The 20100-nt window shown below is 41.4% G+C and overlaps 1 protein-coding gene across 2 annotated transcripts in view; it reads right to left on the reverse strand.

Moving 5' to 3' along the window:
- LOC138979915 (uncharacterized) overlaps positions 1 to 20100 on the reverse strand; it is a 32337-nt gene that overhangs the window by 5929 nt on the left and 6308 nt on the right. For both annotated transcript variants that reach the window (XM_070352690.1, XM_070352691.1), the window contains exons 2-3: positions 9994 to 11087; positions 2313 to 2464 (exon numbers count right to left, since the gene is read on the reverse strand). In XM_070352690.1, coding sequence (XP_070208791.1) covers positions 2313 to 2464; positions 9994 to 11087 — 1246 coding nt within the window. The remainder of the gene's footprint in view (positions 1 to 2312; positions 2465 to 9993; positions 11088 to 20100) is intronic.

Here is a 20100-nt window from a genome sequence, read left to right on the forward strand (position 1 = left end):
ATTTTGGATCCTTTGAAGTCTATCTAAAAGGTACTTAGGGAGACCGGCCAGAAGAGAATTGCAATAATCTATCTTTGAGAGGACTAAAGAACACACTAACGTTTTGGTTGCATCAGTGGTGAGGTAGTGACGGACTGAACTAATCTTGCGCAGCTCTAGATAGGCGGACTTGCAGATGTTAGAGATGTGTTTTTGGAAAGAGAGAGTTGGATCGAGAGTGACGCCAAGGCTGCGGACAGACGGAGAGAAAGAGATAGGTTGTTCGTTGACAGTGAGAGAGGCAGGAAGAGAAGGGTGATTGAGAAATTTCTTGGGACAGGCCAGCATAACTTCGGTTTTGTCACTATTTAACTGGAGTTTGTTTAAAGACATCCAATCACTGAGGTCCGCAATGCAATCCTGTGTCCGAGATACCAGATCGTCAACTTCAGCAAGAGGGGCGGACTGATGAAGCTGTGTATCATCAGCGAAACTCTCGTGCGACAACGCATGGCGACTGATAACATCGGACACAGGGGAGGCATATAGAACGAAAAGTATGGGGCCAAGCACGGACCCTTGCGGGACACCGTACCTGAGAACTGAAGGTTGAGATTTGATGCCGTTGACACAAACGGTCTGCGTCCGGTTAGTAAGGTACGATCGAACCCAGGAAAGGGCCAGATCATGAACACCAAAGGAGTGCTGAAGCCTGTGGAGCAGAATTTCGTGGTCTATCGTATCAAATGCGCTAGACAAGTCCAGTAGTGTTAGAATGGAGACCTGATTTTCGTCAAAGCCAAGAAGGATGTCGTTTACAATCTTCAGAAGTGCTGTCTCAGTGCTATGGTTTTTCCTGTATGCAGACTGATGGGTGTTGAGAAGGTGGTTTTGCTCTAGGTGAGTGAGAAGTTGTGAAAGGACAATTTTTTCAGTGATTTTTGAAAGGAATGACAAGTTCGAAACGGGCCTAAAGTTTTTCAAGGAATTCTTGTCGAGTGAAGGTTTTTTGATGAGGGGCCTAACTATTGCAGGTACGTTTGAATTCATCTGGGAATGAGCCGGAAGTCAGAGAGTCGTTGATGACGTGAGTGAGGTATGGAAGAAGGTCATCAATACAATCACACAGCAGAGAGGACGGAATGGGGTCCAGCTCGCACGTTTTCGGACTAGCGCCTAAACACACCTTTTTTACAAACTCGCTGGTGACAGGCTCAAAGCGCTGCAGAGCTGGACCACAATACATCCTATCGGCAACCGGTGAAGGCGGGACAACAGCAGAATCAAGCTTCTCGCGAATAAGCGCGATCTTCGCAGTGAAAAAGTCAGCGAACTTCTGGGGAAGCTCATGTACAGAGAACATAGTGGGAAGAGGGGAACAAGTCACCTTGCCTAAGATGTCATTGGTGACACTGAACAGCTGTTTGACTGAGGTGCATGCGAGTATTTTGGATGAGAAGAATGCAGACTTGGCATGGTCGACGATGGCGATGACCCGGTTTCTGGCCGCCTGAAATACTTGCCGGTGCACGGTTAGACCTGTGGCGCGCCACTGACGCTCCGCCCTCCCCCTCTCCCGCTTGGCGTCTTGTAGTTCAGGTCCCACACCGCTATACCACGGGGAGGGGGGACGATTAGAGACCAAACGACGGGTGGAAGGGGCGTGTGTGTCCAGAATGGCACGCAAAACACGAAAGAGCTGTTCGGTGGACGGCAGTGAGGGCAAATCGGCAAGAAAGTCGGCCTTAAAGGCCTCGACGTCCATAGACGCCAGTCTACGAACTTCCCTGTACACTCTAGGGGAGAGGGGTTTTGCGAAGTCAAGAGTGCACGTGACACAATAGTGATCGGACGAAAGGGACGGTTCAACAGACGTCGACTTAACCAGACCATCTTCTTCCCTGAAAACAACCCAATCAACAATGTGACCACGTACATGGGTGGGCTCTGAAACAGACTGACACAGATCAAACATATTGAGAACGTCAAGCACTTTGCAGTCTGAGATACACATATAACACGTCAGACGTAAGATTCCTTATTGTCCTAACAATGTAAAAAAAAAAATGAAAAAAAAAAATATGTGTGACCAAACCGCGACAAAAGTTGGGCGCACAACGACGCACTCGTCTTGTTTTGCACTTAATTCATTTTCAATGCGCGGGCCGTGCGTCGTGTATGTGTGACTGGCGCAGAACATGCGAGCCATAACCCTGGACATAAATCCTTTTTGTGCCCAGTGTATAATAAATATATCAAAATACCCCGGGGGGGGGGGGGGGACATCCTTGACTTTATTCTGCCTTGTCGGCCCTAGTGTATTTTGGCTGTACCTGTCAGTGACCAGCACTCGGCCTTGCTGCAGGATGGCCAGACCGTTGTGCATGATGTGCATGGCTCGCTTAACCGTCCCTTCAGCCTTAAGAGACGACATCCCCAGCCAGTCCCACTTCCACATGGTCACGTTGCCTGGTAGCTTCGGCACCTGGAGGATGGAATGATACTTAGTTATAACGATGATAGTGATGGAGGTGATGATAATGTTAATGATAATAATGATGATGATGATGATAATGATGATGATGATGATGATGAGGAGGAGGGAGGAGGAGGAGGAGGAGGAGGAGGAGGAGGATCACTATGGGGATGTTTTGGCGCAGACGTCTTTGGTTAATCCGGAGACGATAAGATACATGTCATTACAACATGGAGGATGAGAAGAATCTTCTCAAATCAAAAGAAGGGGCACAGGCGCATGAATACGCTCTCGGGGAGTGTTATCGCACTCCAAGAGTGCGCTAACAGTTTTAAGCGCATTACCATTAGCCAATCAACTGTTTTAATTAGTCATGTGACACCAGTACTAACTGACAATTATCGTTATTATTATTATTATTATCATTATTTAAGTTATTGAGACATCCCACTTCACTAAGGGATTTATAGAGCAAATCGAGAAAATTCATTATTGAACGAAGCGCATAGTGCTGAGTTCAATAATTATTTTCGAGATTTGCTCTATAAATCCCTTAGTGCACTGAGATTGTTTCAATAACGATATTTTTGGTACCGCCAGAGAAAAAAGAAGATACAACACGCACATTTTGCTACGCGCATTTGAATAGGCATAACTGTGGTCAGGTCGTAGAAGATCTACTTTTGTGTGGGGTGTCTCAAGTGTGTCGTGCTTTCATCACACGCAAACTCTTGTTTTAATTTCTGTTGGTAAATTCCAGTGTAGCGTTAAGCTAAACAGTGATGATCTTTCAGAGAGACCTCATTTGAACTCAGAGAAAGGACTGTGTTCTTAGTTATTTGCGATTCGAAACCTTCATCGAGCTTCGACGGATTGACTGTGCAGAGTGACTCCCCTTGAATTGGCTAACCCCCAAGGTCGACGGTTAGCACATTTTCAAAATAAATGTGGCATGTTTCTCGTGTGGTATCTTCACTCATCGGGGAGTCTGGTACTAAATATGAACGGTAAGAATGCTCTGAACCCTACACGTATTATATCCCCATCGTTTTTTTGTTCACATTTGCCCAACATGTTAGTTTGCTGAGCGGGGTTTATGTCGTCTGCTAGGCTAGGGCAATCGAACCACTGCAGCATTCCAAAAACAAAAATTGCTCGTCACGTTGCACTGAGTCTGCACGCATGAGGCAGGCTGGTAATAAGTCTTATATATGGTACGGACGTTCTAAACCCTACACGTTTTCGATTCCGATTGTTCTTGCCTTGAAACCATTCATTTACTGAACTGTGTTTATTTGTTTGCTTAACGCCCAGCCGACCACGAAGGGCCATATCAGGGCGGTGCTGCTTTGACATATAACGTGCGCCACACACAAGACAGAAGTCGCAGCACAGGCTTCATGTCTCACCCAGTCACATTATTCTGACACCGGACCAACCAGTCCTAGCACTAACCCCATAATGCCAGACGCCAGGCGGAGCAGCCACTAGATTGCCAATTTTAAAGTCTTAGGTACGACCCGGCCGGGGTTCGAACCCACGACCTCCCGATCACGGGGCGGACGCCTTACCACTAGGCCAACCGTGCCGGTATTTACTGAACTGATGCAGTCGTATTTCAGTGTGGTCTGCTACGTATATATTCCAAATGCTGATCTAGCTGGTACGTTATCGGAATAACACTAGTGTTTCCTGTTAGCTGCTGGGAATTGTATACTAACTCGTCATTTGGTAATGTGGATAATAAGCTACGGCATAATTATGAGAAGAATCTTCGCAAGTCGAAACTGAAAAATTAGACACAGCGGGTTCTATTTTTAGATCAGTGGCAACTGTGGCACAGGCACATGCAATCTGTCAGAAAAAACCCACTTCTGCTTTAATTGAGAAGCAGGAAATTTATGGTATTTTGGTATTGTGGAGAATATAAGCTACATGCCATTAATTAATTCTGAGGATGAGAGTACAGTTTCGCTTAGGCAAAGGGCGGAAGAATACGCTCTGTGGAAAAGTTAGCGCACTCCAAGAGTGCGCTAACAGTTTTAGCGCATCGCCATTAGCCAATCAACTGGTTCACATCAGTCATGTGACACCAGTACTTACTGACAATTATTATTATTATCATCATCATCATTACAAGAAGAAGAACAAGTTCCTTGTAGCAAAATTAATACATTTTGTCAATCTGTCAAACTCACAGATTAATACGAAACACACAACATTTCATGAAGACAATGCTTCGCGGATACCGAGAAGTGTCAAGCCAGTAGAGCGCAGTAGCGTACAGCGCTTAATAGAAAAGCGCGTTTTTCTGTATTCTTTTTAACTTTCTGTGCTTGTTTTTAATCCAAACATAACATATCTTTACGTTTTCGAATCAGGATATGATTAAAAAATAAAAGATGAAATCAATGTTTAAAGGTCCTTGTCTACTTTTTTATACCGAAATCGCCATTTGACCATTAAAATGCAGTCTATTCTCTACAAATATCAACAATACACCCCCTTTCTATCAGGAAAGACGAAGCCAGTGTTGCCGTTTAAAAATTCATTGTAGTACTCCAGCGTAGTACTCATAGTAGGATATCCTTATTTGGAAAATGCCAAGCGCAAAACTCCTCTCAAATCCCGTGCATTTCGTGCGTTTAAAAAAAAGCGTGGACAGCGCTCCAGTGTCAAACAGTGTTGCTGCTCTTGTTTGGGCGTGGCTATAAGCTATGTGGCATGAATTTGATTGGTCAGTATTTTTAGACAAAGCACATGTTCTCAGCAAACAGAAAACAAAATATTGGAAGTATCTGAGACACTACCCAAAAATAAAAACTTTTTTTACATATCTGTTTTTTTCTATAACTTTTTTCCCCATGGTTCATTCATCATCTGACTTAACTTTTTATCGAAATCTAACCATAAGTTTATTGAAAAAAAGCAAAAATGTAGACGACCACCTTTAAGCTCGATTACCAAAACTTTAATTTTATTTCGATTTTTCAGATTTCTAAAGACCAAACTCGTGAATTAATTGTTTAGCTTCCAAGCTCAAATGCCAGCCTACAGTCCGGGTTTCGTCGAAGATTGCTTAACCAAATGTCCAATCACATTGAGCAAAAAATGAGCGTTTGACAGTACCGCCTCAACTTTCACAAAAAGCCGGATATGACGTCATCAAAGACATTTATCGAAGAATGAAAAAAAATCATCTTGGGATACTATCTACGGGAACTCTCATGTAAGGTTTCAAGGTCCAGTAGTTTTCTGGGAATCGCGCTCTACACGCACACACACACACGCATACATACACACAAACATACGTACACCACCACCCTCGTCTCGATTCTCAGTCTATGTAAAAACATTTAGTCAAACCTTGACTACATGTATAAAGAAGAACGTCGTAAAGCAGAATCCCGAGATGATAATGAAATTTGAGATGTAACGACCCGATTTTTAATAGGGCCTCATGTTTCACGCCCCTTCAACACAAAAGACATACCGTCGGGGCTACCTTGCTATACCATGTTTAAGCGCGAGCGAGGGGAAAGTTTCTGTCAAAAAAATGCTATCCCCAACACCTTTTGAGATACGTTTTCTTGTATTAGTAACCAAGCGGTATATCAACATTCATGTGTATGAAGTCTACCTTATCACAACAGTTAGACTATGTGTGTGTGTGCGTGCGTGCATAATTGAGCGTATGTTTGTCTTTCTGTGTGTACGTTTGTGTGTGTCTGTGTTTGCTTGTGTGTGTGTGTGTGTGTGTGTGTGTGTGTGTGTTAGTGTTTGTGTGTGTGTGTGTGTGTGCGTGAATAAGTGAGCGTATGTGTGTCTCTGTGTGTGTGTACGTTTTTGTGTGTCTGTGTGTGCTTGTATGTGTGTGTGCGTGTGTCAGTGTGTGTGTGTGTGTGTGTGCGTGCGTGCGTGTGTGTGTGTGTGTGTGCGTGCGTGCGTGCGTGAATACGTGAGCGTATGTGTGTCTCTGTGTGTGTACGTTTTGGTGTGTCTGTGTGTGTGTTTGTGTGTGTGTGTGTGTGTGTGCGCGCGCGCGTGTGTGTATGTGTGTGTGTGTGTGCGTGTGTGTGTGTGTATGTGTGTGTATGTGTGTGTGTGTGGGTGTGTGTGTGTATGTGTGTGTGTAACTGTGTGTGTGTGTAACTGTGTGTGTTTGTGTGTGTGTATGTGTGTTTGTGTGTGTGTGTGTGTACGGGCAGGGGGAGGGAGTGGCGGGAATGAAGGTGTGGCAGAGTATCATTTGACAGACAAAATGTCATCCGAGCCGGGGCCGCTCCTTGACGACTGATGAGCTTCTGTTGTTCGTCCGCATCTAACTTTGTGTGATGCCCTTGATAAAGATCGGATTGCTTACACCCTTAAGCTATGTTTCCATAAAACGACGCGGCGGCGGCGGCACGACGGCGACAAACACGCGATGCCGCTAGCGAATTTCGCAGTGTTGCCATCAAAAGCGGCGGGGCAGGCGGATTTTTGTTCTTTCTGGCTTGATTTCTTCTTATAAATCGGTCACAAACTCGCACAACCATACCGTAATTAAGAGAAACTATATTTGAAGCTACTTATATTTCTTAGAAAATTGAAAAGACGAGAAATGTCAGAAAAACAAGTCGCGTAAGGCGAAATTACTACATTTAGTCAAGCTGTGGAACTCACAGAATGAAACTGAACGTCGTCCGCCGCTAGTGCAAAAGGCAGTGAAAGTGACGAGCCTGTTTGGCGCGGTAGCGATTGCGCTGTGCTTTACTGTACCTCTCTTCGTTTTAACTTTCTGAGCGTGTTTTTACTCCAAACATATCATATCTATATGTTTTTGGAATCAGGAACCGACAAGGAATAAGATGAAATAGTTTTTAAAACGATTTCGGAAATTTAATTTTGATCATAATTTTTATATTTTAATTTTCAGAGCTTGTTTTTAATCCAAATATAACATATGTATATGTTTTTGGAATCAGAAAATAACGAAAAATAAGATAATATTGTTTTTGGATCGTTTAATAAAAAAATAATTTTAATTAGAAGTTTCCGATTTTTAATGACCAAACTCACTCATTAGTTTTTAAGCCACCAAGCTGAAATGCAATACCAAACCCCGGCCTTCGTCGAAGATTGCGTTGCCAAAATTTCAATCAATTTAATTGAAAAATGAGGGTGTGACAGTGCCGCCTCAACTTTTACAAAAAGCCGGATATGACGTCATCAAAGGTATTTATCGAAAAAATGAAAAAATGTCCGGGATATCATACCCAGGACCTCTCATGTCAAATTTCATAAAGATCGGCCCAGCAGTTTAGTCTGAATCGCTCTACACACACACACAGACACACACACACACACACACACACACACACACACACACATACACCACGACCCTCGTCTCGATTCCCCCCTTTATGTTAAAACATTTAGTCAAAACTTGACTAAATGTAAAAACTCTTTTGTTTCCACAAAATGCTCAAAAAACGGAATGAACACGGTGCCTTTGACAACATTTGAAGAAATTCTTGCTGGACTATGTGCATCTCAGGGAATACATGTACCTGTCGAAAAAAAGTCAAAATAGACTATAAACCTGGCCTTTACTACTGTTGCGATCGGAGTGGCGGCGTGTGGGGGAATAAAGGTGTGGCAGCAGAGTCTCATATGACATGACATTTGAGGCGGGGCCGCTTATTTACGACTGTTGACTGAGCTTTTGTTGTTTGTCCACAACTGTGTATGACGCCCTTGACAAAGATCGGATTGATAACACGCTTTATCCTTGTTGGATTTATTTTTTCAGATTTATATGTTTCGGTTCGACAAGGACAACAGGAAACTAAGACAACTTATCAAACAAGTCGCGTAAGGCGAAAATACAACATTTAGTAAAGTAGCTGTCGAACTCACAGAATGAAACTGAACGCAATGCCATTTTTCAGCAAGACCGTATACTCGTAGCATCGTCAGTCCACCGCTCATGGCAAAGGCAGTGAAATTGACAAGAAGAGCGGGGTAGTAGTTGCGCTAAGAAGGATAGCACGCTTTTCTGTACCTCTCTTTGTTTTAACTTTCTGAGCGTGTTTTTACTCCAAACATATCATATCTATATGTTTTTGGAATCAGGAACCGACAAGAAATAAGATGAAAGTGTTTTTAAATTGATTTCGACAATTTAATTTTGATAATAATTTTTATATATTTAATTTTCAGACCTTGTTTTTAATCCAAATATAACATATGTATATGTTTTTGGAATCAGAAAATAATGGAGAATAAGATGAACGTAAATTTGGATCGTTTTATAAATTTTTATTTTTTTTTACAATTTTCCGATTTTTAATGACCAAAGTCATTAATTAATTTTTAAGCCACCAAGCTGAAATGCAACACCGAAGTCCGGGCTTCGTCGAAGATTACTTGACCAAAATTTCAACCAATTTGGTTGAAAAATGAGGGCGTGACAGTGCCGCCTCAACTTTCACGAAAAGCCGGATATGACGTCATCAAAGACATTTATCAAAAAAATGAAAAAAACGTTCGGGGATTTCATACCCAGGAACTCTCATGTCAAATTTCATAAAGATAGGTCCAGTAGTTTAGTCTGAATCGCTCTACACACACACAGAGACAGACACACACACACACACGCACGCACATACACCACGACCCTCGTCTCGATTCCCCCCTCTACGTTAAAACATTTAGTCAAAACTTGACTAAATGTAAGTACTGGTGTCACATGACTGATGTGAAACAGTTAATGAGCGCTTCTGGGGTGATAACGCGACACAACTCCTGTGATCTTGCCGCGAGGTGGCGCCAGTTACCAGCCGAAAGAAAGAAGGGGCATAACCTCACCAGAACCGACCATTGTCTGTTTACCGTATAAAATGCACGACTTACACACGAACTGTTACCAAACCGATATGCTAATTGGGACCAATGCAAGTTTTTTTTCCTTTCCCGTGTGATCTTGCCGCGAGGTGGCGCCAGTTACCAGCCGAAAGAAAAAGGGGGCCATAACTTAACCAGAACCGCCCATTTGCTACTGGCAATGTGCTGAAAACTGTTAGCGCACTCTTGGGTTACCCAGGCAGCGTATTCATGCGCCTATGCCACAGTGAGGCTGTGCACCTTCCTTCGATTTGAGAAGATTCTTCTAATCCCGGCTCCGTGTTGGTGACATGTAGCTTATGGTCTCAACATTACCAAATGGTGCTTGACCCTCAAATTCCCTGCGGTTTAAAGCAGAAGTGTTTTTCTGACAGATTTCGAGCTAGACCATGCAGCATTTTGAAGTCGACTGATTCGATTGACTGTCCTGCGTAAATGTAGCAGACGACAGCGTCAGTTCAGTACTGAAATGAACGGTTTTCACATATTTCAGGACAACAACGATGTAAATAGAAAACGCAAAGCCCCCCCCTCCCCCACACACACACACAAACACAAACACACACACCACCCCCACAAACACACACACACACAACCCACACACACACACATACAAACCCACACACACACACACACAGTACAACTACAACCTTCCCAAGCAGTGGGTTCTCTCCGTCTCCTCGGCGTTGCCAGATGACGTCATAGTAGGGCGGGGCGAAGCGGGTCAGGTGACCTAACTGAATGGCCATGTCGGGAGTGAGCACGATGTGGGTACCGTTGGCAAAGAGTCGCCGCGCGATGTGCAGAGACAGACGGTCTCGCATCAGGAGTGTCAGGTTCGGGTTACAGCAGTAGTTCTTCCAGGCAAAGTTGAAATGCTTCTGGTTTGCGTTCATGTAGATGCTCTGCGAGAAAAGCACGGTCTTGTAGCCTGGGAACAGCTTCAGCGCTTTGTCTCGGCACCAGTCGCTGATAGAGTAGCCAAAGATGTTGCCTCCCCCGTGCATCAGCACCACCACCTCGTCCATGCTGTGCTGCTGAGCCAGTTTCAGTGCGTGCTGGAAGTTCTTATCATTGCAGGCCGCGATGTTGACGAAAAAGAGAATCTCGATACCCATGTTTTCCAGAAAAATCAGCTCCCCTATGGTAATGGCGGCGTCTCCTTTGTTTTCGTGCGAAGCCAGATCAAAGACCACTGCGTACTTCTTGCCTCGGAATAGCTCGGAGAACAGTTTGTCGTGGAGACGCTTGGTTTCGGTTATCACCTCCTGAGTGGTCGTCAGGTAAGGCGACAAACCGTCCGTGTCGAAAGGCGTGGTCTGTAAATTGTCCCTGGACACAAACTCCTCCATCTCCTCGGCCGTCTTGCGGTCCGGCTGATACACTATGCGTCCGGCAATCAGGGGTTTCCCGTCCGTCCAGTTCACGTGCCCGAAACGGAGATTTTGCGCGTAGTTTGTCTCGGACTTGTTCGGGAACTTGGGATCAGACCACAAGACTGGTGAAACGAACTCTGTTCTTCCAAGCGTCGATTTGAATCCCTGCGGGTTGTTTCGTAAAAGAGGCGCTTCTTGCAGTTCTTTTGGTTTCTGGATCAGTTGGAATCTAGACATCTGTGTCATCACCAGCGGCTGTTCTGGCGTCAAACAGACGACGAAGACGAAGACGAGGAGAACGAGTAGGCGGCCGAGAAGACTTTCCCGCTCCCTGTAGACCTTAGGACGGCCCGGAGTGGTGGCCGTGTCTGAAAGCAGTAAAATGATGACAGATTATTATGTCGTGTCTGAAAGCAGTGAAATGATGACAGATTATTATGTCGTGTCTGAAAGCAGTGAATTGATGACACATTATTATGCCGTGTCTGTAAGCAGTGAAATGATGACAGATTATTATGTTGTGTCTGAAAGCAGTAAAATGATGACAGATTATTATGCTGTGTCTGTAAGCAGTGAAATGATGACAGATTATTATGTCGTGTCTGTAAGCAGTAAAATGATGACAGATTATTAAGTCGTGTGTCTGAAAGCAGTGAAATGATGACAGATTATTATGTCGTGTCTGTAAGCAGTGAAATGATGACAGATTATTATGTCGTGTCTGTAAGCAGTGAAATGATGACAGATTATTATGTCGTGTCTGTAAGCAGTAAAATGATGACAGATTATTAAGTCGTGTGTCTGAAAGCAGTAAAATGATGACAGATTATTATGTCGTGTCTGAAAGCAGTGAAATGATGACAGATTATTATGTCGTGTTTGAAAGCAGTGAAATGATGACAGATTATTATGTCGTGTCTGAAAGCAGTGAAATGATGACAGATTATTATGCCGTGTCTGAAAGAAGTGAAATGATGACAGATTATTATGTCGTGTCTGACAGCAGTGAAATGATGACAGATTATTATGTCGTGTCTGACAGCAGTGAAATGATGACAGATTATTATGTCGTGTCTGACAGCAGTGAAATGATGACAGATTATTATGTCGTGTCTGACAGCAGTGAAATGATGACAGATTATTATGCCGTATCTGAAAGCAGTGAAATGATGACAGATTATTATGCCGTCCACGGACGTGCTTATGTTTGTTAAAAACGAAGACAAAGAAGACAAACAGAAAACGGAAAAATACAGAAATAATAATAAATTAAACAACTCGATGCGCATAACTGCGGCTCGGGGGAAAACACAATACGTTCACAAAACACGAAGAATATGGTAAGAAAACATACTATGCCCTCTTTGAACATGTAAATGAACTGAGCCGGGGGAAAATATGAGCACAAAAACAGATAGAAGGGAAAAAGTATTGTGCCCTCTTTAAAAATGTTACTGATTTAGCTAGGTATATATAGATAAGATAAAGCCTCTTCCGACTTTGAGGAGACCCGCTGTCAGAAATTTGCTTCTGCAAGAAATTAACGCCGGCAGTGACCACAACTGACTTCCAGTGCCCCAACTGTTCCAGACTCGGCGCTTCCACGAAAAAAAAAATATAAAAAAAATAATAATCCGCCACCGAGACAAAAATGCGCTGACATTCACGTACAAAAAGTAGCGGCCCGCATTCGCTTGAAATGACAAGCCAGCATAGCGCATTAGCGTACAGCGCTTAGTAGGAAAGCGCTCTTTTCTGAATTCTTTGAACTTTTTGACCTTTTTTTTTAATCCAAACATAACATATCTAAATATGTTTTTTGAATCAGAAAATGATAAAGAATGAGATGAAATCGGTTTTGGATCGATAGCTGGTATTTTAATTTTAATCAAAATTTTTAGACTGTTAAGGCAATGAGCGGCACCAAAATGACCAAAATAAAATTTGGAAAATACATGGAGTAACTTAGTCTTCTGGGTAGTTATTGAAGTGACTTATAAAAAGAAATGAAAAAATTGCGAAAACTAAAGGACATGGATTGCCGTCGCTATGGAAACTGGTATAAACAGCGCCATATTGGATTTCTAGGAAACGGTTTTACAGCAACATTATACATCAGAAATGCTAAATATTTGGCACAAAGATACACAAAACTTTTATCTACAACCATATAGAACGATTGTTTGACAAAAGACTACAGTTGAATTTATATTAATTTTTTTAAATAAGGATTAATGAATATGCGGTTAAAAATTCATTAATCCTTATTACAAAAATTATTACAAATTCAACTGTAGTCTTTTGTCAAACTATCGCTCTATGTGATTGTAGATAAAAGTCTTGTGTATCTTTGTGTCAAATATCATGCATTTCTTGTGTAAAACCGTTTCCTAAACATCCAATATGGCGGCTGTTTCCATAGCAACAGCAATCTGTGGCCAATCATTTTCACAATTTGTTCATTCAGTTTTATAAGTCACTTCAATAACTACCCAGAAAACTAGGTTCTTCCGTGTATTCTCCAAGTTTAATTTTAGTGCCACGCACCGCCTTAATGTCCAAACTCATTAATTAATTAGTAAGCTTCCACGCTGAAATGCAATACCAAAGTCATTGCTTCGCCGAATATTGCTTGACCAAAATTTCAATTGATCAATTTCATACACAAATTAATTAAAACAATGAGGGCGTGACAGTGCCGTCTCAACACTAAAAGTCGGTTATAAGACATTTATCAAAGACATTTATCGAAAAAAAGGTGTGTGGATATTTTACCCAGGGATTTTCATGTGAAGTTTTATGAAGATCAGTCTGGCAGTTTTCTCTAAATCGGTCTACACACACACACACACACACACACCACCACCACCCTCGTCTCGATTCCCTGTCTCTGATCAAACATTTAGTCAAAACTTGACTTCATGTAAACAAGTCGTGTGAAGCGATATACATATACAAACATTTAGTCAATCTGTAGCCATCATAGACTACACGGCGTAGAACTCTATCGTTCAAGCTGGTTGTACGGAGAAGGGTACCATGTGAACTTTGCAGAACCTGGTACCTAACTACTAAAAGAATAGAATTCATCCATGTTCACGCACTAATAGCTGCGCATACGCTACTACTGATTTTATTAATGAATTAATTTAGCAAAGAGGCAGTTATCTCCCTGCCGAAGCAGGCCACGATTATTCCCCATGGAAAATCGTCCGCAGTGAAAAGCTTTTCAACCAATGAGAATTTAGCTGTGTTTGTTTCCGCGGGACATATCATCATGGCAGCGAACTGCACTATACATTTTCAGAATGTAGACACTGACGAAAAACTGACCCCATTTTCAAGTGTTTCGTGGGCAAAAGCTTTGACATGTGCATCTGAGTGGATTAACCTTGACCGTGAAGAACAGGCTGTCAGCCAAAAAATTTACGGAACGAGTCGCAAATGGACAAACAGCTGAAACGAGTACCTATCATCGTGTCGTCTGCTACCAGCGTCTGACATGTTTTGTTCAACTCCAGCGAGCGAAGAAACACTATGTACAGCGAATTGACACTTCCAGTGATGCTGTTGTTGTCACTCCTTCAGATCCACAGTGTGTGTCAAGCTCTCCTGCCTTGGTCAAGCGTAAGAAAGCGAAATGCAGCAGTGTGTTGATCCCAGACACCTGTCTTCCTGCGTATGTTACACTACTAGTTTTTCTATGATAGTGGTGGTCCAGTGAACGATACCTTCCGCCTGTGGTTACACATAAAAGGAAAATGGCCTGAACCTTCTGAGCAACCAGTGGAGACTTGTGCTGACATATGGCGAGATGTGTTGGTGAGTAAAATCCTGCTTCAATTTCATTTGAAATAGTTGTGTGTATATTTCTGAGCAAATTAAGTTTGATATTGATAATCTTCTAATTAACACTTCATAGCATCACATCAGTTTAGGATTAATATAGCAGAGGTACAATAAGGTGCAGATGCAACATGTTATTGTTTATGCAGGGGCCTATGTGATTGATATATCATTTTTCTTGTAGTGGTTACAGCTAATGAGTTATTATAGTAAACTGTGCTTTTCAATGGGTTTTTTTTTTTTTTTTTTTCCGGTGTCAGAATAATGTGAATGGGTGAGACATGAAGCCTGTGCTGCGACTTATGTCTTGTGTGTAGCGCACGTTATATGTCAAAGCAGCACCGCCCTGATATGGCCCTTCGTGGTCGGCTGGGCGTTAAGCAAACAAACAAACATTGTTCAAAGGAAAACGCAAACTTTTTTTACGCGTCAAAATGAGAATGTCAAAATTGACACATCAACTGTGTAGAAATACGATATTGGCACTAATTACCACAACAAATTCAAAATGTTTGACAATATTGAGGCATTTCTGTATTAAAATAACACATTATGGAATGGAAAATAGATTTTTTGTAAAAATTTCAGGTAGTACTGCCACCTTAAAGTTGATTTAAATTTTTTGTGTGAAAGAAACTTCTTGAGGTGTGACTCTAAACACATGCCCCCCCTAAAAAAACAAGGTTTCTGTAAAAAAAAAAACATTTTAAAATGAATAAAAATTGATTTCGGCAACTGTCTGTTTGTGACTGACACTGGGCGATTATCCCCCCCTTATGTTGCAATTATCCAGAGAATGTGCAATACTAAATGTGAGAACATTTTTGTTTCTGACTATTATTAATTATACACATACCATGTCATGAGACAATTTGATGTCAAATCATTGTACCCTTTTCGAGACAACGGAACTCATTTTCTAGGCTTCTTATGGAGCCAGACCCTGTGGTCTATCAAACTAAAAGATCAACACCAAACATCAGTCATCGTAGAGAGTACATTCATATATATTCTCGGCTAACCTTCATCGAAGAGCGAGACGGGTCACGCTCGTCTCCGCGAAGCATGCGAATATAGTACATACTTAACCTATTTTCTTTCATTCTGAGCACGTTTAAAAGTAAACATAACATATCTATAATATTTTTGAATACAGAAGATTATGAGGAATGCTATGCAATCATTTTGAATCTGTAAGTGAAAATGTGTTTTTAATGACAACTTTATTAGCAAACTAATTAATTAAATTGTTAACTTCCGAGCCGAAATGCAATACCAATAAAGTCCGGACTGAGATTGCTTGACGAAAATTTCAATTCAATTAAATTAAGAATGTGGGTGTGACGTTAACGTTCACAAAAAGTCGGATAGGACGTCATCAAAAAATTCAACTGAAGAAATGGAAAAAGTCTGGGGGTACCATACCCAGGAACTCTCATGTAAGGGCCCGGAAAGTCCCCAAATACCGAACACTTAACGAAATCTGCCATTTTCCCCAAAACAACAAAAGAAAGAAAATAATCAGCAACATTCATACCACTTTTTGTGAAAAGAAATCAACATAAAAGAAAGTTATCTTAATTTCAAAAATCTAAAATATGTTCGGAATTACAACACCTGTTACCTAAATCCGAACAAAGAGGTTCAAAATCCAAACAGCACAAACCAAAGTTACTTTAGCTTTGACTGACAGACATCGCAAAAGTACTCTCTTTGGCTTTCTGTTATTCCAGCGCAATCCACATGTACCCATTTTGAGCACATCAAATACATCATGTCCTCACAGGTGTATTCTTGGCACAAAAAAACAGAACCAGTTAGCTTCCTGTTGATGACTGACATTTCTAGCCCTCTTGTTCTTAGCTTTCTGTTTCTCTCTGTTCTCTGTGTTTGGCTTTGATTTGCTTGTTACACCCCCGGTATAGGGGTGTGTATAGGATTCGCTCGATGTGTTTGTTTGTTTGTTTGTTTGGGTGTGTGTTTGTGTTCGCATATAGATCTCAAGAATGAACGGACCGATCGTCACCAAACTTGGTGAACAGGTTCTATACATTCCTGAGACGGTCCTTACAAAAATTGGGACCAGTCAAACACACGGTTAGGGAGTTATTGGTGGATTAAGATTCTACAAGGACTTATAGAGGCACATATTAATGGTCAAAGGGAAATAACCTTCTCAGTTGGTGGCAGTGAGAATGGTTATTTCCCTTTGACCAACGGGGGTGTTTTTCCTACCTCGGAGGAATTTCTTGTTTTCTTTGTTTTTGTTTTGTTGTGCCTGCGACACTTCAAGTTTACGTGTGTAGGGACTTGACGTGATAATGTCAGCTTCTGTATAGTTCGGTATTTGAACCATAGGGGTGTTCGGTAATTGAAATCTACCTAACAGTTCTAAAACTACATGGTGCTCAGGCAAGATTAAGACGAATGCTTTGAAACAGACACATTTGGCCAGCAGATAGATCACACTGTTCATTTCAACCATAACTTTTCACTAAAAGCAACTGAAATGCATGCTATGATTAGGCCTAGTCTTCTGTCGGTCGAAAATAGCTTTGAGGATCATAAAATCCTAAAATTACTCATCGTTTTCTTGTGCAGCCTTTCGAAGCCATAATTTTTCGTACAGGATAATAAAGGATGGTACTATATCACCTCGTGCAGTCAAATTTGAGCAGTCACCTCTTGTTTTCGAGAAATCAGCTGTTCGGTATTAGTCACCTAATCGACATTTGGGGACTTTCCCCTACAGTTTCGTGAAGATCGGTCCAGTAGGTGTTTTTTTTTCTTCTGAATCGCTATACACACACAGACACTCACAAAGACAGACACACATACGCCACCACCCTCGTCTCGATTCCCCGTCTAAAAGAAGACACAAATATATACAAAAGATGTTTTTGTTGCATGTCTGTATCATTATCTAACTTTGGTATAACTGGAAAGAAAGTAAAGATAACACATTATACATGTAGTTGCCATTCAATATACGTTATAATCGTTTTATAACAAAAAAACTGAAAAAGCATGACACAAAATGAAACACATCTCCGGCGAAAAACACTATTATTTATCTACACAGAACCAGTTTTACAAGCTTATTTTCGTTCCCACTTTCTGTCCACGTCAAAACGCATCTGCCTAGTTTATTTCATGACGGAAAGTATACAAAACAGATGAACCAGTTCATATTAAGTAATTACTTTCCTTGTGGGTGAGCTCCCATGGAAAATAAATGCTAAACTGACAGGGCTCAGAATAAAAAACGCTGGCGCTGGACCCGAGTACTCTTCAGACTGGCTCGCTCCCCCAGTATGAAAGTTTTTGTCTTGTGCACGTGGATTTAAAAAAAAAATTATTTATTTATTTTACACAATTAAAAAAATTATTAGAGTAAAATAAAACATTAAAACGTTCATAATAAACAATAGTAAACAAGAATTAAAAAAAAATATATATATATTTGACCGCCCATGCCGGGAATCGAACCCGGATCACTTGGAACTTCGGATAAGACGCTATATAAATAAAGAGAATACATTAAAAAAAAAAAATTATTTATTTATTTTACACAATTAAAAAAACTATTAGAGTAAAATAAAACATTAAAACGTTCATAATAAACAATAGTAAACAAGAATTTAAAAAAAAAATAGACCGCCCATGCCGGGAATCGAACCCGGATCACTTTGGCCATAGACTCTCTCGTGCTCTCTGTCTCTCTTTCACCGAGACCAAACCCTGCATTGTAATTTCTTTGCCGAGACCATTTCCTCACCCGTTGTCTGGCTTGCAAATCGTGCTTTTCTCGTCACTGCGTGACGTGTTCGGCTCAGCCGCCTACAAGTCTCCCCTTTAGTTCAGGCTGTTCGCAAAGCGACCAGCCTCCCACCGCAAAAACTCCCCCCGTTAAGAGTCGTTTTGGTGAAATATTTCGCATTTAGGTCCCAGGTAACATTATGAAGTTTTAATACGATCAATCGGACCTATTATCAAGTTAGTGTATCAACTTTTGAACGAACTGCGCCCAGTAGTTTCCCAGCAATAAGCTGTTAAGTCGAGACAGACAGACAGACACACACACACACACACAATTAAAGTCTGCTGGACCCTAGTACTGCGTACTCGGGGATAAAACTGTTATGTGATAATAGCCTGCTCATTGAAGACGGGTCCGTGTAAATTTATATGAAACAAAAGTCGATATGACCCGGCCCCCCGAGGACCGACAAAAAAAGCTGGTCTGTCAACAAACCACCAAACATCGTTTTTGTCATCATTTTGGTAGTGAGAAAATAAGTGCACAATCAACCCAGCGAGCCATGCTTTGAAACACGGGTTCCGTGCTGATAACCACACGAGTCCCGGTTTGATAACCACTGGCAATCAAAGCTGGCGTGTGAAAGCAACTTTCTGTGTTTTTGAGTTCATTAAATGTTGGGATGAATATGTCAGGTTTGAGGATGCACAGTTCTGTAGGTTCATCTCGGTATTCCACCCCCTCGGCTTTCTGTTGTAAATGTTAAGCTGAGTGATCGAATGTGGAAGCTACGTTTGGTCAAAGGTCACAGAAGATTTGCGTCGTGCAGCGAAGGAAAGAATCGCGATCTTGTTTCCGACTCAGTACCTCTTTGTTTTTCATTAGACCTGTCATTCTTCTTGCTCGGCTTTGTTAGATGTTTGCATATCTTGTTGCTTTTTTCTTTGCTTTTATTATTGTTTCTTATTTGTGCTTCGTTTATCGATACAACGTCTTGTGCATGGGTCAAAATGTGTGTGTCAGGGGTCGTTTTACTTGAACTTGACGTTCGTGTTTCTCCGAACGTCTGTGTATCGAAACACAGATACACGCACTCCATTACTCTGTAAGAAGACAAAACATATCGCTAGGTTTTTACCATTTCATAGGATTTGTGAAAGAGTTGGGCATAAACCAACAAGACTATTTGAATATGGGGCAATTCGCACAGCAATAGCATCCCTTTTTTTGAAGATGAATGATAATGGAATACAAGCTATGAAGGTAATGGATTATCAAAAAATAAGTACATTTAAACCCAGGCAGTTTCGTAAATTAATGGTAGACGCTTATCAAACTGAGACTATTGCAGTCAGTTTCTGGAAAAGAAAGATGGGAATTGAAATAAACAAGGACATTTGGCAGATAGCATGCAACGCATCAAAAGAAGTAAGATTGAGACTGCTGGAAAATAACTCATAACATTTATCCAACAAACATTATATTGTATAAAATGGGCATTGCTGAGAGTATTAGTTGTACACATTGTACAGAAGAGACAGATTATATCGAACATTTCTTTTATTATTGTATAAAAATAAGCAAAGTGTGGAATCTTGTTGAAGAAGCCTTCTTCACCGCTTGTTCAAAAAGAATTCATGTTGATGTGCGGGATGCCCTATTTGGCCTAGTTAAAAGGAATTCTATTTCATCCGCTGAAGCAAACTATGTCAATTTGCTGATCTTGATTGCAAAAATGTGCATAGGTATTTATAGATACGGTACCCCTTTAGAGA

The sequence above is a fragment of the Littorina saxatilis genome, linkage group LG11 (genome assembly GCF_037325665.1).
Source record: "Littorina saxatilis isolate snail1 linkage group LG11, US_GU_Lsax_2.0, whole genome shotgun sequence".
Taxonomy (NCBI): Eukaryota; Metazoa; Mollusca; class Gastropoda; order Littorinimorpha; family Littorinidae; genus Littorina; species Littorina saxatilis.